This window comes from Crinia signifera, chromosome 9 (genome assembly GCF_055691185.1).
Source record: "Crinia signifera chromosome 9, ASM5569118v1, whole genome shotgun sequence".
NCBI lineage: Eukaryota > Metazoa > Chordata > Amphibia > Anura > Myobatrachidae > Crinia > Crinia signifera.
This window is the reverse complement of record NC_139225.1, coordinates 154,781,198-154,808,198: the sequence shown is the minus strand read 5'-3', so window position 1 is coordinate 154,808,198 and position 27,001 is coordinate 154,781,198. Positions and strand designations below refer to the sequence as shown.

At 44.7% G+C, this 27,001-nt stretch overlaps 1 protein-coding gene across 1 annotated transcript in view; it reads right to left on the bottom strand.

Annotated features, from left to right (window-relative positions):
* Nucleotides 1-27,001, bottom strand: part of DIAPH2 (diaphanous related formin 2) — a 490,290-nt gene that overhangs the window by 306,503 nt on the left and 156,786 nt on the right. The window contains exon 6 of the mRNA XM_083160814.1: nt 10,888-11,027. Within this exon, the coding sequence (XP_083016940.1) occupies nt 10,888-11,027 (140 nt within the window). The remainder of the gene's footprint in view (nt 1-10,887; nt 11,028-27,001) is intronic.

Here is a 27,001-nt window from a genome sequence, read left to right as displayed (position 1 = left end):
TGTTCGACTTCGAATCAGCCCCTAGAAATCTTGTAGTGAACCCTTCAGTCAGCCGTGCTACTGCAAGTTCCTGTGAATTCCAACTTCATTTTCATTGGCCGAAAAGTAGCTTCCGGAGACTGCCGGCTGAAGGGAATGTGGGTAAACCAGGAACACTGCTAATTTTCCCTTGTGATGTCTGGTTACTGTGATACTGTACATGGTGATGTACAGAATGGTGTTACCAGGCTCTGGAAATGTCCGCAGTAATCTAGATGGTTTTATCTCACTCTCTGGTCTATGAACTACTACTAAGCAGTGGCGGATCCAGAGGGGGGGCTGCAGCACAGTTAAAAATTCAAATAGGGGAGCCGCCCCAACTTCCATCAATTGCTATTCCAAACAGACTCACTGGCAGTTTGTGGGCCTCCTCTATTTAAATCTAAAATTGTGCTGCAGCCCCCACCCCTGGAGCCTCCACTGGTACTATGCCTTGGTGGAGATAGAGCGGCGAGAGATAAAATACCAACCACAAAGCCCCTGTCACTTTCAAACAGCCTGTAACATGACAGTTAGGAGCTGATGGCTAGTACTGTATCTCTGTGCAAGGGCTTAGCACATAGACCCGTCAGTTTGATCATCATCCATATCTCGGGCGGAATCGGACATGAATTCTAAACCTCCACACAATCACATTCCGCTTTATCTCCTTGTCAAACTATGGAAAACGTTGAATACAATCCTATCATAACGGGTTTGTGGGGTAAATGAGCGGAATAACAACATACAACGAGATGTGCGCTCAGACTAATATGTTCCCGAATAATATTACTAATTACTATTCTGTCTGAGGTGTCCAAAAAATAAATAAAAAAAAGAGTAGACTTGTTTTAAAAGTTTGGGAATAAAACGTAATGACCCCTGTGGAACAAAAACTCAGCTCTTTTCCTTTTCCGTCTTTAATTAGACTAGGTACGCTTTCATTTACAGCTCTGAACTACAGGGTTTTGTAGTTTAACGACTTTTATGATAACAAATAAGCTGGTCGTTTCATCGCGCCGGCAGAGGTACACATCCCCCCCCCCCCCGCATCAATATCTCTGTCTAACCGCATTAATCAAATAAAAATCAAAAGCTTGATCGTCTAATTAATTGATACAATAAATACAGGATTTCTTTTTTTTGCAGAGCCTGAGGGCACCCAAATTAGCATGTCTGGTCCCCGCTCACAGGGAAGATGCTTCCTCCCAGCCCGTGTACCAGGCTGGCTTAGCATTGCACCACAACACAAGCCGTCCCCTTCTGCTAATGTCCTTTGTAGATGAGGCCTTAGTCGTACATGATGTGATTGGTATCAGGCCTCCAATTACCAAGTGAAGAGGGGGCACGTTAAATATGCAATTGAAGAAAGTAGTGTAAATAGACGTGGCAAAGGCGACTCATTAGAGGCTCAAGGAAACACTTGGTAGACTTAATAAAGGCTCCATTACTCCGGGGAAGCTTGCAGAGGAAGGTCGTCTAATTACGATGTTGCTGATTGGACAACTGGTGTAGATTGCCAATTTTTGTGCACCATGGTGATGTCACTATTTCTTAGTGCAACAGTGTCCGTGAGCTGGGGATTTGTGCACAAAGGGGGTTATTGTAATTAATTTGGTCCCCCTGTGACCGATGTTGCACGTCTGCGCAAGCGCGTTTCGGTGGATTTGTAAGGCTGCGATTTCAGAGCCTTGCGAATCACCTGACACCAGCCACACTGTGTGCAGCCACTACTAGTGCACGTGGCAATATATTGCTTTATTTGTAGGGTGAGGGTGGAAATGTCTACAGTGTCTAGGTCCTTGGTGGCTAACCTTGACACTCCAGCTGTTGCTGAACTACACATCCCAGCCTGCTCTGCTTCAGAATTAACATGGCCAAAATAGCAAAACTGAAGCAGTGCATGCTGGGATGTGCAGTTCAACAACAGCTGCAGTGTCAAGGTTAGCCATCAAGGGTCTAGGTAGACAACCAATAGGTCAACAACAAAAAGGTGGACATTGTCAAAATGTTGACATGCGAAAGGTCGACAAGGTCAAAAGATGGACATGCAAAATGATGACATTGACAAAATGGCGACACGAGCAAAAGGCCGACATGAAAAGGCAGACATGTTGACCACGGGGAAGATCTATCAAACCTGCAAGTGATTAGAGAAGTAACCAGTGGCGGATCCAGGGGTGGGGTGCAGCACAGTTCAGAATGCAGATAGGGGAGCCACCCCCACAGTCAGTGAGTCAGTTAGGAATGGCAGTTGGGGCAGATCCCCTATTTGAATTTTGAACTGTGCTGCAGACCCTCCTCTGGAGCCACCACTGGAACTAACCAATAGCAACCAGTCATCTACCTATAATTTGTTGAATGTCAGTGCTCGATTAAGTGAGCAGATGTGTCATTCGTCCCACACATCACCGGCATGGGGGGGGGGGGGCACGTGAACTGGCGTTTCTGCGTGGCATAAAGTAAACTGGCGGTTGAACACAATTGTGATGTTGGGAGTTACGATCTTTAATAACAGGGTATGCTGGGATTTATAGTTCCCCAACAGATGCAACGCTGGAGGCTGCTTCAGTGTGATGTGTGTCTCCATGCTTTAACCCTGCTGCCTTATCGTTGTCCCCACCCTGTTGTAAGTGAAGCAGCCTGAACGCTGCAGAGTGCATTAATGCATTTCCACAGTGGACTGAAGACTCCCCCGGGGCTTGTTACGGTCACGTTAAAGAGATGTTTCTCATTGAAGTGCACAATGTAGGATTTAAATGGGTCACCTGATTCTAGAGGAGAGAGTTAAGGAAGCTTCAGCAACACTGAGTATACAATATAAGAACAATGTATACATTCTGTCAGCGGCTCGGATAGAGGAGTGCACACATTGTAGGAACAGTGTGGTATACACGTTTTTTGACCCAGCCGATGTGGATCCGTAGAAAGGCCACTCCTAGGTTTATGACCAGAACCAATTATAGAGGCTTTTATGGAAACTTTTATTTTTGTTATTTATTTTTTGGGACTAAGTAAAAAACGGACAAGACTATGAAACGCTGGACCGGACAATACAGCTCCGGAATGCAGAGTTTGATGTTCCGTCTGGAGGGGTGTCTTGTCCGGGGGGGTGCCTATTCATAGCTTTCACCAGGGACATGGAGAAGGGGAGGTTACAGCCTCCCAGCGTGGGCCATACCGGGAGACTTTATTCTCACCCTCCTCCTCTCCCTGGTGACAGGTGCCTCAGGCAGCCCCCCCGGACAGGACACCCCCAGAAAGGCACCCCCCCAGACTGGACACTACAAGTTCCGGAATGACAGAAATTGATGAATGGAGCCTGTCCGGTCTGGCGTTCCCACACCCTTAGTTCTTTAAAGTATACGTTTTTTGTAGGCAGTTGGCTTCTATTCCTATCAGCATATGGGCCAATATCTGCATTTAGGCATAAAATATCTGCATTTAGGCCCCGAATCGGGCACAGTGAAGGGTTTATACCTTCTACACATGGGTCTATGTTTTGCCGCACATGTCCAGATTACGTGCGCACAGACATTAAATTAATATCGGGAGACGCACAGTTTCCTGAAAGGTTTGGAAAATCTGCTGGGAGTTCCGCGATGGTGACAGTGAGGGGGCTTAGCGTGTACATGGAGATGGCGTGCTCCAGAATTGTGCACAGGGCAACCTAAACCTGCCAAAGGGCATAGGGCAAGTTGTAACGGTGCAGCGAAACAGTTACAAATGTGTATTTCCGCATAGCCCAACGCTGACTGAGGGTATTCAGATGTACCCTGCACCAGGTAGAAGTCTTGTTGGGGCATTCGCCTGAGTTGCAGACATTTTGTGGATCTTTACAGAGAGTAGTTCAGTCCCTCATATCAGTCCCTGCCCTAGAGGGCCAATCTCGGCACATATACTCACATACAGTATACACTAGAGGTAATTTGCTGTCAGTATGCTTTTTGATTGCTGGAATAAACCAAAGCACTCAGAGGAAACCCAACAATCTTCAGTAGAACATACAAACTCTACACGAAGACCTCAAGGCTTTGAGGAACTAAATGCTTTGCACAATGCCAACCGTTGCGCGTATGGACCAGCAAATTGGCACCCTTTGATACCACCCACCCCATTAAAAAAATCCCACACTATGCAATGTTCCCAAAATACTCTTTACCACGAAGACACTGTGGCAAAAACTTGCATTAACCAGGATTCCGATCACCGGGACATCTCTCGCCTATAGCGTCACTGTTAATGAAAGTAACTGCAAGCTCTTTTGTCAAATACCAGCTGCGTGAACGTGCTCTATAGAATGTAATACGCAATGGAATTATCCAACCACCACAGGAAACTGTAACGTCTATAAACGGGTTTATTTTTTGCGTTCTTGCTGAAGTTCATTTAAAGACAAATCTCAACAGGTCTTAACCATTTTAATTGATACAATCCGATCATCTGGAGCCTTGCTGTCTAGAGACGTCTCTGATGAGTTCTTTGAAAGCTTCTTGCTCCGTCCATCCCGAGTGGTGTTTAAGTCTTATGGCTGCAGTCAATACTGGTAAAACACGTGGGTAATTTATCAGGATGCTGCATAGCGATATAGGTTACAGCGCCTGCAGGCGTTGCTGTTGGCCCAGAATGGAATGTTGGTTTTTATGGAGGGAAAGTAAATAACGTATTCTACATTTTTTTTAAATTATCTACATGTTATATAAAAAGAACTGCTCAATATCCGGCATTTATGGAAAGTGGATGCAGTGAATGTGTAGTTATTAATATTCACTGAATATTCCGGCTGGTTCAGGCATTAACATTGCAGTGCGTATTAGGACACAACTTAGTTTTACCGATTTAGTTATTATTTGATTGCGCAATAAAAAAAAACTATGTTCCCTACATTCCAGGGTAAAAATGGGGACAAGTAAGAAAAGTTCCGACCACTCCGATTTCAGAACATACAACATTACAGAAACAGCCCAGAATATGGTTGTTATTCAGACCTGGTCGCTGGGCTGGGATTTTGCAGGTCGGGTGATTATCGCATGATTATGCATGCAAGAGGCCATTCGCTGATAAAATCCAGCTTTCTAATCACAAGTTGATTGACGGGAAGCAACGCTTGTGGGTGTCAAGCAGCCATATTCCGGGAGTGTCAGGGAAAATGCAGGCGCGCACAGGTGTTTTCAGGGAAGGGATGTGACGTCAGCTCCGGCCTCCTACAGCCTGTCAATAACAACCTACTTACTAAGCCTTTGAGAGAGAGAAAATACTGTACCAACCGACCAGCTGCTACCGGACATGTTAAAGGCAGAATACTGAATCCCAACTGTCAGTTTTCAAACACAAACTCATGACCCAAAAGATCAAGGGGGTAGACGTATTCTCCTCTGTTATGGGGGAACGGAATTTGATCAGCTAACTATGAGCTGGTGTCCTCCTGATAACCGCCAGTATGGCAGATCCAATGTAGTGTGGTGTATGGCGGCACTCGTGGAGCCAGAGGCAGGTATTGCCAATGCTTCAAAACATATATATATATATATATATATATATATATATATATATATATATATATATATATATATATATATATATATATATATATATATAAATAAATACATACATACACACACACACACACACACACACAAACACATATATACACACACACATACACAAGATTATACAACAGAACAGTACACAATGTACAGAAAGAATAATGATCTCTAATGGCAACTTTCATTATTTGTTATCCAACGCGGAACCGCAGATGAGGAGAGGATTAAGCATTGGCAGCTCTAGAAGACGCCACTGTCCCAGGTGCGGACACACATTATATAATACCCCATGTATGGATTATGCCAGAGAATGATGCAGCGAATTATAAAGTATTCCTACCTTTAAATTCACATTAAGCAGCGTAATTCGATTACGTTCGGAAACCAATTTATCATCCTCGCATAAGGAGACAGAGGAGAATTACAGCTGCATTTAATCATGGGGAAGGAACATACCGCGCTCTCCTCCTCTTACCCTCACCTGGTAACCTCGGGTGACCTGCGTACAAAACAAACGTGGCTACAAAACCGCTGCCACTGGGCCAATTCGGGGCAAGCTGTGGGGAAATTTTACTAAAGCTTCTAAAAATGAAAAAAAGATGTTTCCCATAGCAACCAAATTCTGTCTGTGATTTTCTAGGATGCTAAAGAGAAATAGACTGAATTCGATTGGTTGCCATTGGCGACATCGCCTCTTCATTTTTAGCTTTAGTAAATTTACCATTGTGTGTCAATGTCTAAAAATATATATCATGGATTTTAATTCAAAGCATAATTACATTGAGGTTTGCTATAACCATTGGGCTAGTTGCATGTATGCAGATAGACAAAGCAGCCTGCCCCCTAGTGGTCACAATAGTGTCCTGCATTGTCTGTAACCGTGAGGGAGTTCACTGCATTAACTGGCCGCATAGCAAAGGGAGGGTGTGGATTGCAAATTGGACACAGTATATACTGTAGGTAGACCATCAATAGCTCAATAACACCAGATGGGTTGATAGTCAACAGGTCAATCGTACATCTGGAAACCAGTCTTGTTGGCGGAGGGCATGTGTTTCGAAGGATAGTGCAGACACAATAGTGCGTCTAGTTTTGATTAATTCAAAATGCTGGAAATAATTCTCCCCCGGCGCACAATGATGCGTAGCAAATTTACATATTAATTGTAAAATAGAGAAATCCCAGCCCAGCTACATTTCAATTCTCTTACACATCGGTGTCCTTAGAAATGCTTCGGAACAATTATAAGATTTCAGCATTTTGCTGGGAAATGTTATAAATTACAACCAGCCCTTGAAAACCAATCACTAAAGTACATGCTCAAGCAAATAATAATTGTGATAAAACATGTACTTATTAGAAGTGACCAGACCGTACGCCGCCGAATGGTAATTGTTTTCTTTATCCCTTAAAGGATCTACGCGTCCTTACGCTGAAGACATCATAAATAAATTACTCTTTTTTGGGGAATAGATTGACTGTATTTCTGCAGGGTTGTGATGTGGATTTAAATGATGCAGCATTTACAGAGGATTCACTACACCCAAACTTATTTTCATATGTAAAACGCATCATTTAGTGTCTTTCTGTTGAGCTGCTGTGATGTCACTGGCCCCGCCCCTGGTTATTAATCAACCAATCTGCAGAGTGTGTTTCTGCAGCATGCGCCTTCTTAGATCTCAGCCACTCTGCTTGTTTAGAAAGAGAAGCACCACCATGCTCTTAACTCATCATCTAAGTTAGACAGGTATGCTTTCTGCTATGTTTACATGTATTTTGTATGTTCACATAGTAACTTGTAGCCCTAGATCCCCCCTCTTTTTATATCCGTTTACTTGTCCTCCTGAACCTTACCCTGCAGCACATGACTGATGGGGCCAATCACAAGGGAGCAGTACATGTAGGGCAATCGCTGCTCTATCGTCTGTAATTAACCCACCAAGGGAGAGCCAGAAAACATGTTCTGCTCATGACGCTGATCATCACAGCTTTGATTTCTGTGTTTTAGCCACTGGACGCACAGGTACTTACTCGTTATCGTTCTTTTCTCTAGAAGATTGAAATTTAAAGAAGCAAAGAAAATGCAATAAAATCATAACACACGCAAGGGTATACTGAACCAAAGAATGTGTGTGTCGTGTGCCACAGAATCGCATGGTTTGCACCATGTTTGCCCAGGGCCACAAACGAATGTGCTCTCCCACTTATTTCAACAGACAGAGATCATGAAAACATGACCTGTTGAGAGTACTTAGGCGTCCTAAACCAATATTTTAAGCGTGTTTGCGCAATGGCGGACTTAAGGAGGGAATGGCCACCTGTATAAATCTCTCCAGTGTTTAAATTAAGAAATTAAGAGCAAAACAAAAAATGATTGGTTAGACCAGTGATAGCATTGACCACTGGCCTGACAGGGATGGCTGTCACATGGATAATGCAGATCTGGAGAATCGCGCAGGTCACACCTCCCCAAATGCCGTACAGATCTACGTACAAATAGAACTTTTCTGTTGTCTTTGTTAAATAAAGCAATGCGTACAATAAGCATAATTGTAATGTACCGCAACATTTTTCATTCAAACCCACTCCGTTCCTAAATTGACAAGACAAATATGTTTTTCAGTATAAAATGCCTTTTATCCTGCTACTTTATAAGCGAGCTCTCCGCCTGTCTTAGGATAAAATTAAATTAGAAGAATCAATGTATTCTGGGCTCGGAAGTTAGTAACAAAGGAGAGAAAGGAAAAAAAAAACACATCTGCAGTTAAGGTGGAACGAACGCCGTGAATCGTACAGTAGGTCTTGTGAGGGGAGGTTTGCTGCCTTGTGAGGGCAGGTTTGCCGTCTGGTCTTACATTTCCATTTGCAGAACATTGTCAAAACCGCTCTAGTGTATGGAAAAAGACGTTGCTCGAGCCATGCGGCCATATTTGCGCAACAGATTCGCACATCTCTTTTCTATGAGATATTACGGTAGCTACAGTCCACCTCCGTCACCCGTTTACTTGTTACACCTGCAGCCGGTTGCAGCCTATTCCATTGTTGGATAGTTGACCCTACGAGTGCCAAGTGAAGTTGTCAAAATAGGTGCAGAAATGGCCAAGCAAACATTTGTATTCATCATACGACCTGTGGTGTTACCTTATGTAGATAATATCATATATTTTTACACAACATTTTTAATTTGAATTTATATAACAAAAAGTGACGCTGGTATTTATCCTGATATTTTGCACAGCTCACACAGAGATGTTGGCACTCGAAGGGTTAAACATACATTTGTGTAATACGACGGGATTCCCCGGGCAGAGGGAGGTTCCAATGAGATTTTGTAGCGATCCACCTTGGGCAAAAGTCCTTTGATGCTGGGAGTACATTATGAACCAATCACACAAGCTCCTACCAGCCCAGCACTCAATACCGAAAGACCCGGTAATTGTTAATGTGCTCTAACGATAATACATTAACATGTGAGATCTAGGGCATTGTTTCCTGAAATGGCTTTCTTCTTCCACAGGAGAGAGAAGAGAGAAATACATACAACAGTAAAGTACACAACAATACACTGTGGGTTCCAAGCAGGGCTGCAGAGAGCCTGGTGGGGCCCAGTTACTTTTCAGGAGGTGTGGCCTAATTGTGGGAGGTGTGGCTATGCACCCTTAGAATAAAATACAGAACAAAATAGCACTTTAAGAACCTCCCTGGCCACACTGCAACCCAGCACACAGCAGGAGGGGCTGGGTGGAGAAGAGCTGCTGCTAGGTAACCGTGGCCCCTACATCAGACCTGGGCCCCGGGAATTAGTACTCACTTGTCCCCTCTCTTGGCGCCTATGCTTCCAGGCACCGAGAATGTATCCAACTTTGAGATCATGTATCCAGCTATGACAACATATCCAACTATGAGAAAAATGACGCAACTATGAAATCGTGTATCCAACTATGAGATCGTGTATCCAACTATGAGCCCGTGTATCCAACTATGAGCCCGTGTATCCAACTATGAGACCATGTATCCAACTATGAGACCATGTATCCAACTATGAGACCATGTATCCAACTATGAGACCATGTATCCAACTATGAGACCATGTATCCAACTTTGAGATCACGTATCAAACTATGACGTAACGTATCGAACTACGAGAAAAATTACCCAACTACGAAATAACATACCTAACTATGAGATAATGTATCGACCTATGAGATAATGTATACAACAGAGGGGATACATCACCAAATGAAAGTCATAGAACCCCCAGATGACTTGCAGTATCTGTACTAATTAGGTACCGAAGCTTCAATGTAAGTGACACCCACACCAAACTCACAGGTCCTTGGGGCTGGGTGGGAGAGTGAACGAGGGGGAATCAGAGAGAGGTGGTCATCGTCTGCCGGCAGCACAATTACTACCCTGCGCCACGTGCAGGTGGCTTACAGAAGACCTGGAGCATCCAAGGGACATGCCCAACCTCCTACAGCCAGCAGTCCCACCCTCTAGACAGGACATCATGGTGTCACAGGTTTAGTGGTGCGCTGATGGCAGAGGATGGAATAGCGCCCTCTTCTGGCCCTGTACTGGACTGTAGAAAGGTTGTAACATACAGTATATTCAAAATGTATTTTTATTTTATAAATTGACAAAAATAATATCTTCCATGCATTTATGGCATTATAAAACTGCAGATTATACTGGTAGGGTAGGATTTATTGCTGTGGTCCGGACACCATTAAAAAAAAAAAAAAAAAAAAAAAAAAAGAATAGCATTGCATTGCTAATCCAGGCTACAGTGTGACGGTAGTTCAGGTAGGATTAGCTTGGTATTTAAGGTTATTTTATATAGGGTGCCATTGTTTGCCATTTATTTACTGGACACTTATAGTCAGTGCTACAGTAATGCCGACAAAGGGCATGTACGCAGGGTTGCCGACAAGTCATCCGGGATCCGGTAAAATGGAGGGTTCGTAACCATGCCCCGTAAAAACAAATAAAGAGGGAGAGAGAGGACAGGCTGCCGCTGCAGCTGTGTCTCTCCGCAGCTCAGCACATGCCACTGAGCAGCGGGTGCTGGGCTGGGGAGAGAGGCTGTGATACGCTGACAGCCTGTGATCTCTCTCCCCTGTGCCCTTCTCCCTGCTACAAGGAGGGGGAGTGGGACCCTGGCCCCCGTCCAGCAGAGCCCGGGCCCGGATAAAAAGTCTATCTATTATCTTCTAGAAGATACTCAACAAGAAGTAGAATCTGATTGGTTGCTAAGGACAACATCCCATCTTCAATAGAACCCCACAGAGTCAGAGCACAGTTACAGCACCAGACCACTCACCTGACCGGATTGCTGGTTAGGGAGACCCTCAGAGACTCCAGGCAGTTCAGGAGTTTGTCGTCGGTGATGCCGGATCGCAGTTCGTGGACGTATTCTTGCGACGAAAGTGTGCACTCGTGCTTATTGTTCTTCAGGCCGCCCTGTTAGAGACATACAGGACAGAGGGTGAGGTTGCATTGCCGGCACACGGCATAACCAGATCTGATTTACAGGCGACAATCTGCATGATGAGGTTATTTCTGACACAGTTGTACAATCTGCAATGGTAATTTGGAGTAATGCATTTGTACAGCGGCTTCTACTCTTCAGAAGAATGGACTACAGGGAAAGGGCTACGGCAACAATAGTTTGCAAATTCTGAATGTTATAGGATTATGCTATGGTGTTATAGCACAGGTCTGGTCTGCATATCAGTGCTAAAATACAGACCACACTGTGCTATAAGCATGACAGAAGAGAGCGACAACCCAGAAAGGGAGGATTAACTGCATGGGTTTTGAAAAATTTAGGGTGCTAGAATGAAAACCAGGGGCGGGGCTGCAGCACAGTTCAAAATTAAAATCGGTGAATGACACCCACTCCCCCCCCCCCAACTGCCATTCCAAACTGACTCATTGGCAGTTGGTGCACTTCCCCTATTTGAATTTTGAACTGTGCTGCAGCCTCCACTGATAAATTTGAATATTCGGCTGAAAAATGCTGTAAATAATTAGTCATCCATCGTTCTGTCGCTGTCGGACATATTGATCAATTTAGCAATTCGATATTATTTTTAGGATCGATTGAAGGGAAATGAGCACAAAATGCGGAATAAAGCAGTTTTCAGTGGCAGCGACATTATGAAGCCAGGACGAAGCTCCGAGCTCCAATCTGCTATAAACCTTCTGCGCTAATACAAAAATTTACTCTACAGACTTCAGGATCCGCATCACGTCAGCTCCTGAGACCTCGCTAATTCCTCCGCCTTACACTAAATCCTTCTATATCAAACCCAACCATCCATGAACAACGGGGAAAAAATAAAATAAATCCACCATGAATTAAGAATCTGTGAGCAACCCACAACCATTACCCGCTGCATTCCTCTATGAACTGGTCAGACCCCCGACACTAGGAATATAAAACAGGTTATATTATATACAACACAAAGTATCAACCAGCTGCAGAGGAAATAAGTGCTGCCACATATACTGTAGGTCCCTAACATAGGCCTTGTCAGTGGCGTAACTACGTTTTGCCCCCCCCCCCCCCGCCAAGCACCCCCAATCCCCCGCCGCCCATGCAAACTCCACCCCCCCCCCCCCCAATCCCCTGCAGCCTTACCTATCGTGCTGGTCCCGGCGGCTCCGTTCTTCTTCTGCTGAGGACCACCACAAAATGGCCACCCCCATACAGCAGACAGTTTCAGAGAACTGTGTGCTATATGGGGGCGGCCATTTTGTGGTGGTCCTCAGCAGAAGAACGGAGCCGCCGGGACCAGCGAGATAGGTAAGTCTGCGGGGGATTGGGGGGGGGGGTGTATCTATAGCACCGCAGCCCCCGGCGACCCACATGCACAGCGCCCCCCCGTGGTGGCGGGGGCTGCGATGCTTTAGTTACGCTGCTGGGCCTTGTAGTCTCCCAGAACAGGGTGAATTGGGCAGTGGTGGCGCTTATTCAGATGCCATGTCTACGGTGCAGTTTGCTTTGATGTCCCCCTTGGGATCACTTGGAGGACAAACCGATGTAACCACTCTCGTACGAATATTCCGGAAATCACGTTACTATAATATTCAAACATTTCTTACTTTTGTCAGGGAATTTCTTTAGCTTTAAAAAGTCCTGTGAGTGCCCCCAGCTATTCCCATACATTATAGAAGTACTAGTTAAAAGCCCGTCAAAATTACGAGTTCTGCAAGTAAGTTTTTAGCCCCCAAGCTCTCCACCTCACCCCCAAGTCCCAATCTCATCCTACCTCCAATATCTGTCTTTACAGATCCCTCTCTCCATATGCAGCAAGTTCGAAACAGAACAGTGTCCCTGCAGAAATTGTTTTCACTTTCTTTTATGATGTCTTTTAACACACAAAGGAGTAATTTGGTCCATTGAGTGGCCTCTAGTGGTCAGTGACGGCGGGGCGGCGCTAAGCAAGGAGGTGGTGGACAGCAGTGGGGAGCTCCATCGGAACGGGGCGTGCAAGCGTCTTGTGCATGCGTGCCCCCTTCTGACGGATGGTGGGGGCTGGCGATTCTATCGCCAGCCTCTGCAAGAACCAGGTCGGATCCATCTGCAATCAAGGTTGGGCTGATTAAGCAGCACCTGTGGCTCCATAAGAAAAGTGTTTCCATGGCAAAAAGTCATTGTTCCTGATGGCAGATCAGCTGCCCAAGTGATAGGCTGGGGGGTGTGTAGGGACCACTGACATTATCAGCTGAACAGAATTATTTGCATTTCATAATTTAATGTTATCTTTATTTTTCATTTATAATTGAGTCAAAACATATCGGTGGGATATGTACACGCATGAATTGTGATTTTTATGTTCTGAATAAATAAGAAATTGCTTAAGATATGCATTGCATAATTTTCACAAAGTTCACCAATCTTTGTAAGGTAGAGTGCAGCACAAACCACCCAGAAATTGTATGAACTAAAACGGAGACAGTCATCCGTTAAGTGCGGCTGCTAATCTAACACAAGGTGATTCAGTGCGCAGGTTACCAACCAAAATTAATTTCTGAAGAGTTTGCACCATGCTGTGACACCTGTATGCTGCAATGCTGTAACCATCCCTGCCTGTGTACCTGGTAAGCAGAGAGAGAGAGAGAGAGAGAGAGAGAGAGAGAGAGAGAGAGAGAGAGAGAGAGAGAGAGAAAGAAAGAAAGAAAGAGATCGAGAGAGAGATTGCTAAAATGTACTTTAATGTAAAATGCTGCATTCTACAACGGGAAATATTTCCAGCACTACAGCAATCTTGGGTGATCATAAGATACAACATAGACACCAGCTCCCTGGCACACACTAGGTGGGACACAGTGTTCCCCTTTTCCAGTCTGGTGTCCCAATGCAGAGCATTCATATGTAATGTAGGCAGAGTAACTAGTGATCTTGGCCACCATGTGCTCAGACATAACGAGCAGTTGTCAGAATGCTGGTTGGTGGATGACTGGAGCTATCCACCAATTCATGTCCAGCAATCTCTACCTGCCTCCAGCCAGACAGTGAATGGCTGTCAGCATGCTGATTGGTAGATGGCTGGACCAATCCCCCAATCAGAGTGTTGGCAGCCATTCACTGTATAGAGCTAATGGAGAGATTGCATGGGATCTCAGGAGGGGCATTTGCTTCCTGTGAATGGGTGTGGAGTGGCCCCAATACTGTTAAGAAGGCCCTGGGTTGTTCTACTATAGTACCAATAAAAAGCTCTGTCTGTGGTCTACAGTGAAAACGGCCAATGGTATTTATATGAAAACAAATAATGGTTTTCCCAATAGCAGCTGGGAGAAAAGGTGAAAAATGATGGCACCCCTTTAGTAGATTTAGGACACAGGGACAAACTTCCATAGAAACATAGAAATATAGAATGTGACGGCAGATAAGAACCACTTGACCCATCTAGTCTGCCCCTTTTTTTAAACATGTTACCTCAAACCATATTTAATCCTTATTTCTTTGTAAGGATATCAATATGCCTATCCCAAGCATGCTTAAATTGTACTACTGTATTTGCCTCCACCACCTCTGATGGGAGGCTATTCCACTTATCTACTACTCTTTCTGTGAAGTAATTCTTCCTCACGTTTCCGGAATCTTCCTCCCTCTAGTTTCAGCACATGTCCTTGTGTTCTGTTGCTCCTCTTCCTGTGAAGAATGTCTCACACCTGTACCTTGTTAAAACCCTTGATATATTTGAAAGTTTCTATCATGTCCCCCCTTTCCCTTCTCTGCTCTAAAGTATACATATTAAGATCTTTTAGTCTTTCCTGGTATGTTTTGTAATGTAGGCCATGCACCATTTTAGTTGCCCTTCTTTGTACAGTCTCTAATGTATTTATATCCTTCTGGAGATATGGCCTCCAGAACTGAACACAATACTCTAGGTGAGTTCGTACCAATGACCTATACAGTGGCATTATTACTTCTTTCTTTCTACTGCTGATACCTCTCCCTATGCAACCAAGCATCTGACTTGCCTTCTTCATTGCTTTGTTACATTGCCTACCTGCCTTTAAGTCCCCTGAAATCGTGACACCTAGATCCCTCTCTTCCTCTGTAGTTTCCATTATAGTGCCATTTATACTTAATTTAGTCTTTGGATTCTTGAGACCCAAGTGCATGATTTTACATTTTTGGGCATTAAACTGTTGCCATGCTCTTGACCATTCCTCTAATCTACCTAGATCATCAATCATTTGTTTTACCCCTCCTGGTGTGTCTACCAGGTAACCTACCTTCCAGCAGCCAACGAGTTCAAGATTTCTACAGAAAAAGCACTGTTGGAAAAATTAGGAGTAACACTTTTTACTTCTAGGATTTTGGAAATATTGGAAAAGTTTTGAAGAACTGGCAAAACTATAAACTCGCTGTCCCCCTGCAGTACCCAAGGTCCTAGATGGCAAGTCGCAGATATATATGTTATTGAAATCTAACTACGCAGACCTTTTCGTGATTCATCTCTCCCAAATGAGCGCGTTTCTGTTCAACATCTTTGTATCAAAAAGACCGGGGGTTTATTTATTTATTTATTTCCAAAGAGATGAAAGAGAACATTATTAATGTGTCTCCTTAGCTGTTTTTGTTGTCTTATAAAACATGCAGCGGGTATTCACATATTGCGCCATAAATTATGCAGGTCATTTGCATGTTATCCAGAATCCGATGTTAAACTTTACCAAAGTGCGAGCGTCTTTTATTAATAACATCTGAGCAGATGACTGACAATGCAATAAAGATTTAATAGTGTCTGTCATCCTAAAAATGAATATTATATGTTGTGGTTTGCAATTACCTTCTGCAGCGCAAGGAGAGGATTCCAGACAATGACAAGCGAACGTTAATATTGGAGGGATTTAATGAAGAGAGGTGTACGGGTGTAGGGAGCGGAGGGGTTCACTCGGATATGTACCGGGGGGTGATTTTATATTGAATATATAGCATACCGCAGAACCCAATGTAACATATGGGGAACAGCAGAAAGACCACGGTAGACTGACCCAAGTCTGCAGAGGCTTTGGAATAAGAACGCAAGTTTGGGCTGAAGGGTCATTTTTTTCAGGCAAATGGATATTATTTCTAAATAGCGGTTGGACATCTAGCAATAGGTCGGCAAGTAAAAAAGGTCGACATGGTCAGAATGTCAACATTTGCAAAGGCCGACATGGAAATTGACGACATAAGTTTTTAATGGTTTTTGGGGTCTATGGACATCGTATTAGTGCACAGCTGCGTTCACTACAGGTTGAGTATCTTTTCCGATATGCTAGGGATTGAGAGCATTTTGGATAAGGAATTTTAGAATATTTTTATCCTCACCTGGTTCAGAGGCGTCCACGGCATCCCCCAGCGTCCATCTCCATCTCCTGAGCATCCCTGGTCCCAAAGATGCATTGCGCGGGTGACATCATGACGTCACCAGCGCACCACTTTATTGGGACTGGGAAATGCTCATAAGATGGTTCCGGGATTCCGGAGGACGCCTCTGAACCGGGTGAGCGAGGCGACAAGTGGACGAGTATCGTGTGAGGGGAGCGAGCCGGTGATGTACAAGCCCCTGCGACTTGCTGATTGTAAGTTCCACTGGGGCAGGGACTGATGTGAATGATCAAATATTCTCTGTACAGCGTTGCGGAATGTGTGTGCGCTATATAACTAACAGGTAATAATACTAAAAATTAAATGTATAGATTGTACTTGTGTGCGATCCGTTTCTGCTGCGCTGTACAACTGCAGACTAGAATGGTTTTAAATCTAATTGTATTTTTGGGAAGAATTAACTGAAATTATATATAGTATGAATGACCAAAGCGTTACCAATGTCACAATAACACTATACAGGATTCCTCATTGCTAAATTGTGCGTTTTTTTAACAATGAGGTTAACAGCAATGTTCCACATTGGAACACAGAGTTAGTCTAGCGTTGTAGCACCTGTTTCTTTATAAATATATTAAATAACATGCCGTTTGAATTGTGATTTGATCATTTGATCCTATGAGATTTTGAACAGAGCGGTGCAATAAAGTAAGACTTGTATTCAGAGCTGGCGCTGCTGGGAACATCATAAATGGCTATACCCTGAATGAGTGATAGGCCAGGCGGAGGGCCGCCATCTGCTAGGGACCGTGCGAGTCCCGCCCGGGCTCCCCCGGCGGCCTCTGTTCTGCATGCGGCACTAAGAGGTTAAATGTGTTTTCTTTGTATTGTTGACGATGTGACACAACGATCAAAATAATTACATTTGCTTTTATCAGAAATAAGACAGCGCCATGTATAATGCATCGTATTCTTTTTCTGACAAAAATGATTTCATAAACACATTTAAATTAGAAATACACTAACAATGATACAATCAGTCCTATCCGAGAGCCAACTTTTCCGAGGTCTCTCTCAGATCTTCTGTTTGGAAACTTCCGCCGACAGATAAATAAAACAAATGAAAAGTTTTTGAAGTGTCTGAGCTAGATTTCAGCTACTTCAAGTTTTCCCAACTAAATATCGAAATGGAAACGTTAGAAGTTGAACTCTCATTGCGAAGAACGTTCCTACTCTTGCGCACGAATCTTTGAGAGGTTTGAATTATGGGCAGACTCTTTAGGAGATTATGGGACTCTCATACTGTATATGAATCACAGGGAGAGCAGTAATTAGAGTTGACCATGCCTACAGTAGGTCATCTACAAAAGGTCAACATGCTCAAGGTCTTAAAGAAGAGAGTGCGACTGCGCTTGAATATATAAACCAATTTAATATAAAATTCAAATAAAAATTAAAATACAATACTACAATCTACAACAACAAATGGCCACTGCTGAGACCGTAATATCAGCACCGATGATGAAGTTAGTCAGTTAGTTACGACGACGTAACTTGCAGAATTGTGCACTGAAATAGTGTAACTGGGTTAGTAAAGTCCTAGGACTAGAGATTAGTTTAGGGAAAAGAAAACCGTCCTATTGTGACAATTATTATCTTCCATTAGTAGGAGTTAGTAAAGCGGCATCATGATGATCGATGAATATTAGTGCAGTGAATATTAGTGCAGTCTATTACCGTTAGAAGACAGAAGTAGCACCTCTCATTCAGCTAGCGATAGAATCGCCAGCCCTCACCATCCGCCAGAATGGGGTGCGCACGAGATGCTTGCGCGCCCAATTCCAATGGAGATCTCCGCCGCCTTCCTGCCACTCCCCGCTGGTACCACCACTTCCCTGTACCCCGCCCCCCCCTAACCCTGCCCATCAAGAGATGGGGACACGCGTGCAGATTGAGCACCTCTCTGCCAGCTCTTACCAGCGGAGGGGATCTGGCGAGGGCTGGAGCTGTATGAGAGGTGCTCCATCTGTAGTTACCACTCCTGCTTTAATCGGCCATGGTTGCTGGCTCGAGCCAGGTATTATAAACTGCGTACGAGGTGGCCACCCAGATTGTGATTAAAAGGTTAACGGCTCCTGGCTTGGTTAGCGCTCCAATTCTGCCTGGTCTGGATCCACCCACAGGTTGATAGCGAACACTGATACCAAAGAACAAAACTCCCCTTATGCATTTCTCCGCCTAAGGTTATCTTATCTTAGGCGGCGAAACGCTGGTCTCCGATAACCTTAGGCACAGAAACGTGAGAAAAGTGGAGTTTGGCTCTTTGGTAACAGTGTTCGCTATCAACCCTATGGTAACTATTATAAAGGCGGATCCAGACCAGGCAGCATTTAAAATTGTTTCTGATCTCTACTTTTTTTTTATCTTTTGTATTTAACACACTGTGGTGAACGAGTGCACAGCCATCATATTCCCTCCTGTTGTCCTCCGAGCAGGGCCCTCTTCCCTCCTGTTGTCATAGCCCTCTTCTCTTCACATGTCACTCTCAGCTCTCCTATACTCACTCAGTGTCCATCTTTGTCCACATACTCATCTCCATCATTGGCCTCAAGCCTATTCTAGTATGTTGATTGAGTCCTCACTACTTGCATTTAAGCTGTAATGTGGATTGAACTGTGGCGCTCTTTATTTGTACTGTATTTTTGTTATTTATTTATTATTGATCCAAGGTCCGAATCCCCTCGGTACAGTTCTCTAGTGCAGTTGTTAAGAGCAGGATGATTCAAATAAATTTTTATTGCATCATTATGGCCCGCACTCACCATGGGGGGGCCCCACTTGATCATGACCACACCCACCAATGAACTAATTCTTCCAATTACCAATCCCCCCCCCCCTTCCTCCTCATGTAGTCATTGGAAGAATGAGTTCATGGGTGAGTTCATGATCACGTGAATTACTGCATTAGCCTGTTTTTGCCATTTAAAAATATAACCGGCAGCAAAAAGTTACATTGTGTGTTCCTAAACCATGGTCCATTTGACCCATTAGTAAAGGAGAAATCACTCAAATCCTGGGGCATGTATACAGTCAGAAAGGATCCCAAGGGACCAGGCAAAAAAGCCTTTAAATCACCATGTTCCATGTTCATGCTGCACAACTGGTTGACAATGTGCGTTGGGGCCACTAATTACACCGGATATTAGGATTATTATCATTATTTACTGTAAATGTCACCACAAGGCAATTCAGGACAAGTACTTTGTAAATAAGGATGCGTAAGGGGATTGAAATAATTATTAGGGTAACAGAGACCTATGGTTAGATGCTGGAAGGGAGTGGAAAACACATGAGGAGAGAGGGCCCAGCTTACGAGAGCTTACGTTCTAAAAAGGAGGGGTAGACAGACAGGAGTGATGCAAAGTTCATCCCTCATCTCCTCACATTACTTCTGTGGAGTGCGGAATCAGAAGTCATTGGTGAGTGAAATAAGCGGGACTTTTTTTAATTTGGTAGATTGGACAAATGATAGAGTCTCTGTCATTTATAGAAGTCTTACAAGAAAGTAAAAAAAAACAAACCTTCTTATATGGGTAAATTATCTCAATTTGCATTTCCTGAGAAGGCACTACACTACAGTATCAGCGCCACTTCCTTTTTCTTTTGTATTAAGGCACTACACTACACCTGAAAACACGGATACACAAAACTCAGACTAATCCAGCATCCTTAGTCTTCTCTATGTGAGGTTTCCATCCCGCCAATTGCTAAAATTTGTGACGTCGTCCATTGTGGCTCTGGAAAACATCTCCTACCCAACATCTTTATAAGAACGTCAACTATATCTTTGAGCCGTGACTACTTTATACCCATTGAATCAGCCTGCAAACACTTCTGTACAGTAGGTTAAAATAATTTGAGCTATATTTAATAGGGCTGTAACACAATAATAGCTTAATTAATATTAACATCCTGCTCTGATACGGAACAAAGGAAGCAACTAGAAAATGGATGGTTAATAATGGAAATTTTAATTAGCTTCCCTGCGTGAGATTAATGAAAATTACCAGTGTGCCCATTTGATCTTTAAAAAAAAAAATAATGCAGAGACAAAAGTTAGCAATTAGTATAATATGCTATAGCAAAAAGGTAAGTAAAAAAAAAAAGAAGCTTTATCCCTTAATTTGATGCTCGTTAGGATAGGAATTATTGTTCTGGCAATGCTTTCAGATTTCAATATTGTTCAACAGTACAAAGGGTCAGGGGTAGATCGGGTTAGTAATTTCAGAAAGCTTCTGCTTGCATCCTTCTGCAATAAAACTCAGCATTAAACTCCGAGAGACACCCCCTATTGCCAGGAAATTAGGTTTTAAATCTTGGATAGGTCCATTTTGGCATCTTAGTGTGCAGAAGTCAGAGCTGTGCATTTCCCTTCTCTCTCGTGTATATGCATGTTTACAATTGCACAGAGGCTGGAAAACTAATTTTATCTAAAATCAAATTTAAACCACTCGTGCGCTTCCCTCCAATAAAGTGCGGCATATGACAGCTAAGATGTAAAACAACAGCCTTCCCTGCCTATGCGTACACCTATTTTTATCCTATATTATATTAAAAAGTCAGAGTATTTACATTTATTGTCACTACAACATTACAAAAAAATGCATAAGTGAAATGACAGAGTAGCAGAACAATATTCACAAATTACACAATGATTACAAAAATTCAAACTTAAAATAACAAAGGGGAAGAAAGAAAAAGTTATGCAATCGGCCCATGCGGCATCCTAAGTACTTGTAATATTAACTAAAAGACAGCAAGGATGACTAGGATCTGAAATTATCTTATTAGCCTTAGCTTTAAACCTCCTAGCAAAAATGTCAACCATCCTTAGCAAGTATTGACCAATATTTTTCTCTGCTGCCTTAACTACCTTAATCCTGGGATTTAGCCTGCACATGTGCAGTTCATGCCACTCAGGGCTTAGTGGCTGCAGTAGATGGCTCAGATTCTGCCTGGCTTCCTGGGCTGTGCACAGTGTGACATCAGAAATCAGGCTGTGCAATCGACACCAGAACATTAATCTGCTACGTGCCCATGCAACAACAGAGGTAGCATACATGGAGAGAGGCGCTCACAAGTGGTACCGGTACTCGGGAGGATAGGGTAGGAGACGAGAAAGAGATAAGGACTTGGCAGAAATGTGAGAAAGATAGAAGGACTTCAGGGTGGGGGAGAGATAAGGATGGGGGGGGGGTGGCGAGAGAAAAGAAAAGATGAAGATTGTGGAATGAGGTGGGAAAGGGATCAGGTGGATTCAGATTTCTCGGGAATCAAACCCTATAGGGTTTACTTATTAAGATGGGAGTTCCATTGAAAAAGAGATGTTGCCCATAGCAACCATATTCTATCTATTATCTTCTAGAGGGTGCTAAATAAATTAGTAGATTCTGGTTGGTTGCTAGTGAAATCTGTTGCGATCAACGTTCATTCTAGCTCCTAGCACACTCTGGTCTGTATCTCCTCACTGATGTACAGGCCAGAGTGTGCTATGAGCACCAGAGGATAGAGCAACACCCCAGGCAGGAAAGAGGAACTGCTCGGCTTGTGAAGAGTAACTTTTTGGAGTTTCTCTAAAAGAAGTTGCAGACTACATTTTATAATGACAGCCAAATTTTATTTAACGCACGTATCTTATGCTAATGTCGTTTTTACTTTTGTTATGCAAAAAACAGGCTTTGGAAATGCGCTGACATATGGCCCGAACAGGGAACATGTAAAAAACAGATATTTAAAGTAACATTTAATTTTTTTTTTTTTTTTAAAGTAGTAAAATAAGGAGAGATAATTGAAAATTCATGACAGGAGACATGGAAACAAAACCAGAAAATTGATTTTCGATGGTAAACATCTACTCCTTGCATCTGAGCAGCTGCTGCCTCATCAAATCGCTGAAAATGACAAGTTCATTATCATAAGATTTTTTAATAGCAATTATGTATATATTGGTATAGAGAAATTGAATAAGAAAATGACAGCGAAAACATCGTGTTTATTTTTAGAATGAAGCGTGGTCCGATGTGCATCGATACACACGTGGCCAGCTCAGATGGGCAATTCTGTCTGTTCCAGTCTCTTCTATGGGATGGGATCATTGGGTCTACAGCATGATGGTCGACAGTCATTAGGTTGACACCATTAGGTCGACATGGTAAAAGGTCGACATGGATGTAGGTCAACATGAGAAAAGGTCAACATGGTTCTAGGTCGAAAGGTCATTAGTTTGGCAGGTCATTAGTGCGACAATGTCTATGTCGACAGTCAAAAGGTCGACATGGGGTTTTCCTTTTTTTCCCCTGAATGTCAACACCGTCGACATGGACACAGTTTCAAGTGCACCGCATCCCCTCGCATTGCTCGCGTGCGTTCGGCACACTATTTTATTCTCCCACCACGCCCTAGTGGATGGTAGGGCACGAAATACCGCCTGTTGGCACATGTCGGCTCAAAAAACAGTGAAAAACCCCATGTCGACCTTTAGACTGTCGACATAGACATTGTCGAACTGATGGCCTGTCGAACTAATGACTTTTTGACCTAGAGCCATGTCAACCTTTTCTCATGTCGACCTACACCCATGTCGACCTTTTACCATGTCGACCTAATGGTGTCGACCTAATGACTGTCGACCATCATGCTGTAGACCAAATGACCGCATCCCCTCTTCTATGATCATTTTGGGGGTTGTTTCTTTACACATATTACACAACCCCCATTGTTTTTTGGGTGCAGAAAACCATGTGCTGCCATGGTGTAACCGGCCACTCTCACATATGCTAAATTCACTGAAGGGGTCAACTAAATCGCAGGCTACTCACAGCGGTGCATCGGCGTAAATACGCCCATTTTTAGATGTATTGCTTGCACCAAGGATGGAACCGGCACACGTGTGCATGGTAAGGGTTGGTAAGTTGTGGAGATTAGTGCCACTGCACAATGGCAAAATACCCGTTTAGCTCCATTCATGCAATGTGGCTGGATTTAGGGTGCACTTGCATTCAGTGTTGACTCAGAATGTAATTTTCTCCAGTGGCAGATCCAGGGGAGGGGCTGCAGCACAGTTCAAAATTCAAATACGGGAGAAACACCTGCTGCCAGTGAGTCACTTTGGAATGGCAGTTGGTGAGGTTTCCCTGTTTGAATTTTGAATGGTGGTGCCGCCACCAATGGTGACTATAAAGGACTACAATTCCCTGCATGTCCAGTCAGCCAGAGGTATGCTGGTACTTCTGGTTCTACAGAAGATGGAAGTTGACTAGCCATCTAATTCTATTCAAAGCTCTATAAGTAGTTTTACCATGTATAGTGCCCAGGGCCGGTGCAAGGCACCGGAGCGCCCCAGGCGAGTCGGGGTGGGGGCGCCCCGGTGCCGGGGGGGTGGTACCTGTGTAAAAAACTTGCGTCCCCGCTAGGACGCCGGGGACGCAAGTTTTTTACACAGGTAACACAGTTCGGTAACCCTCCATGCTGGAGGTGAGGGGCGAACTGCCGCCCTCCAGGTGCCGGCGCCATAGGCAAATGCCTAGAGCTGCCTAGTGGTGGCGCCGGCCCTGATAGTGCCACAGAATAGGATGGAACCAGTATACAGTACAAGAGAGCCACAAAGTTAAACCTCTTTCAGTAATGTAGTTTTGGGTCTTGTAGCGATGACCCCCGGCATCTAATATTCTGTATCTCCTTTAGATTACAAGCATAGGACTTTAGACTGTCGACATAGACATTGTCGAACTGATGGCCTGTCGAACTAATGACTTTTTGACCTAGAGCCATGTCAACCTTTTCTCATGTCGACCTACACCCATGTCGACTTTTACCATGTCGACCTAATGGTGTCGACCTAATGACTGTCGACCATCATGCTGTAGACCAAATGACCGCATCCCCTCTTCTATGATCATTTTGGGGGTTGTTTCTTTACACATATTACACAACCCCCATTGTTTTTTGGGTGCAGAAAACCATGTGCTGCCATGGTGTAACCGGCCACTCTCACATATGCTAAATTCACTGAAGGGGTCAACTAAATCGCAGGCTACTCACAGCGGTGCATCGGCGTAAATACGCCCATTTTTAGATGTATTGCTTGCACCAAGGATGGAACCGGCACACGTGTGCATGGTAAGGGTTGGTAAGTTGTGGAGATTAGTGCCACTGCACAATGGCAAAATACCCGTTTAGCTCCATTCATGCAATGTGGCTGGATTTAGGGTGCACTTGCATTCAGTGTTGACTCCAGTGGCAGATCCAGGGGAGGGGCTGCAGCACAGTTCAAAATTCAAATAAGGGAGAAACACCTGCTGCCAGTGAGTCACTTTGGAATGGCAGTTGGTGAGGTTTCCCTGTTTGAATTTTGAACGGTGGTGCCGACTCCAATGGTGACTATAAAGGACTACAATTCCCTGCATGTCCTGTCAGCCAGAGGTATGCTGGTACTTCTGGTTCTCCAGAAGATGGAAATTGACTAGCCATCTACTTCTATTTAAAGCTCTATAAGTAGTTTTACCATGTATAGTGCCCAGGGCCGGAGCAAGGCACCGGAGCGCCCCAGGCGAGTCGGGGTGGGGGCGCCCCGGTGCCAGGGGGGGGGGGGGGGGTGGTACCTGTGTAAAAAACTTGCGTCCCCGCTGAGTGCTGGTGTGTGCAGGGGTGTCCGTGCCGCCGGGGGAACCTGCGGCGCTGTTATTGTGTATAAGCTGGCCGCGGCCGGCGGGGTCCCTACAGTGAATAGAAAATAACTAGCGCTTCCCGCGCCGCCGCGCGCATAGCGCTAGTTATTTTCTATTCACTGTAGGGACCCCGCCGGCCGCGGCCAGCTTATACACAATAACAGCGCCGCAGGTTCCCCTGGCGGCCCGGACACCCCTGCACGCACCAGCACTCAGCAGGGACGCCGGGGACGCAAGTTTTTTACACAGGTACCACAGTTCGCTAACCCTCCATGCTGGTGGTGAAGGGCGAACTGCCGCCCTCCAGGTTCCGGCGCCCTAGGCAAATACCTAGAGCTGCCTAGTGGTGGCGCCGGCCCTGATAGTGCCACAGAATAGGATGGAACTGAGTATACAGTACAAGAGAGCCGCAAAGTTAAACCTCTTTCAGTAATGTAGTTTTGGGTCTTGTAGCGATGACCCTCCGGCATCTAATATTCTGTATCTCCTTTAGATTACAAGCATAGGACGTGCGATAATACGAGACTAGCCACCTATTATCCCGTAATGATGTGATCCGGTGCACAGACTTCTCCACTTTTATCTCGTATTTGTAAACATGCAGTTTTGTTAATGTACAAATTGTTTAACTGCCAAGAGAGCTTAAACAAAAAGCTGTTTTTTAAAGTGGGAAACGAAGGCGATGGGACGCATATTCACACAGACGGAGATTTGTTATTCGGAGTCGTATAAAGCAGGGTTGTTGCTCCCAATGATACAGGAATGTAGGAAGCTGGATTTGCCGCAGCTGCACCAAGGTCTGTGCAGAACTGAGAGATAAACAGATTATGACGCGGGTGTTACAGCAGCGACACGGAGGCTTTAATGCAATGCTTTCTCAGCTTCGACACAGCCGCGGTTACCTTCTGCATGCAGCTGCAGAGACTTGCACCCACCAAATGTTTTTATCATTATTTAAATAAAGTTGACTTTAAACCGATGGTCAGTGCCAGACTGGAGATAGGGATAAGGATTCAAAATTATCGATGGTTTATAGCCATATGTCGAATATTTTTTTACATTGATGGGGGAGAACCAGATGGCACAGTAAAACCGGTTTGGCTTTTGTGGTTTTTGGATCCATGGATCCATGTAGCCCCGCGTTTTGACTGGCCCACAAACCAATCAGTAAAAAAAAAAAAAAAAAATGGTTGACCATCTATAGGTAAAAACATTGATGGTCACCCATTGCATAGTTTAACACTATCTATGGCCAGCTGCCCTATAGCCATCAATGGCATTCACAACGATGACCATCCATAGCTGGGGGGCACCGGGGAGAATGCAATGGCAGGGGCCTATGTTAAGGGGCGTGGCCAGTCTCTAGAGGGGGCACCTCTCTGGAGCAAAGCATACCTTCCTTCAGCTGCATCACACTCAGCGGCGTAACTATAGCACCGCAGCCCCCACAACCGCGGGGGGGGGGGGCGCTGTGCATGTGGGGGCGCCGGGGGCTGCGGTGCTATAGTTACACCCCCCCCCCCCCAATCCCCCGCAGACTTACCTATCTCGCTGGTCCTGGCGGCTCCGTTCTTCTGCTGAGGACCACCACAAAATGGCCACCCCCATATAGCACACAGTTCTCTGAAACTGTCTGCTGTATGGGGGCGGCCATTTTGTGGTGGTCCTCAGCAGAAGAAGAACGGAGTCGCCGGGACCAGCGTGATAGGTAAGGCTGCAGGGGATTCGGGGGGGGGGGGGGGGGGTTTGCATGGGCGGCGGGGGATTGGGAGCGCTTGGCGGGGAGGCGGGGGGGGCGCCCCCCCTAACGGCGGGGGGGGGGGGGCACCCAAAACTTAGTTACGCCACTGATCACACTGAGTGACTCACTGAGTCTG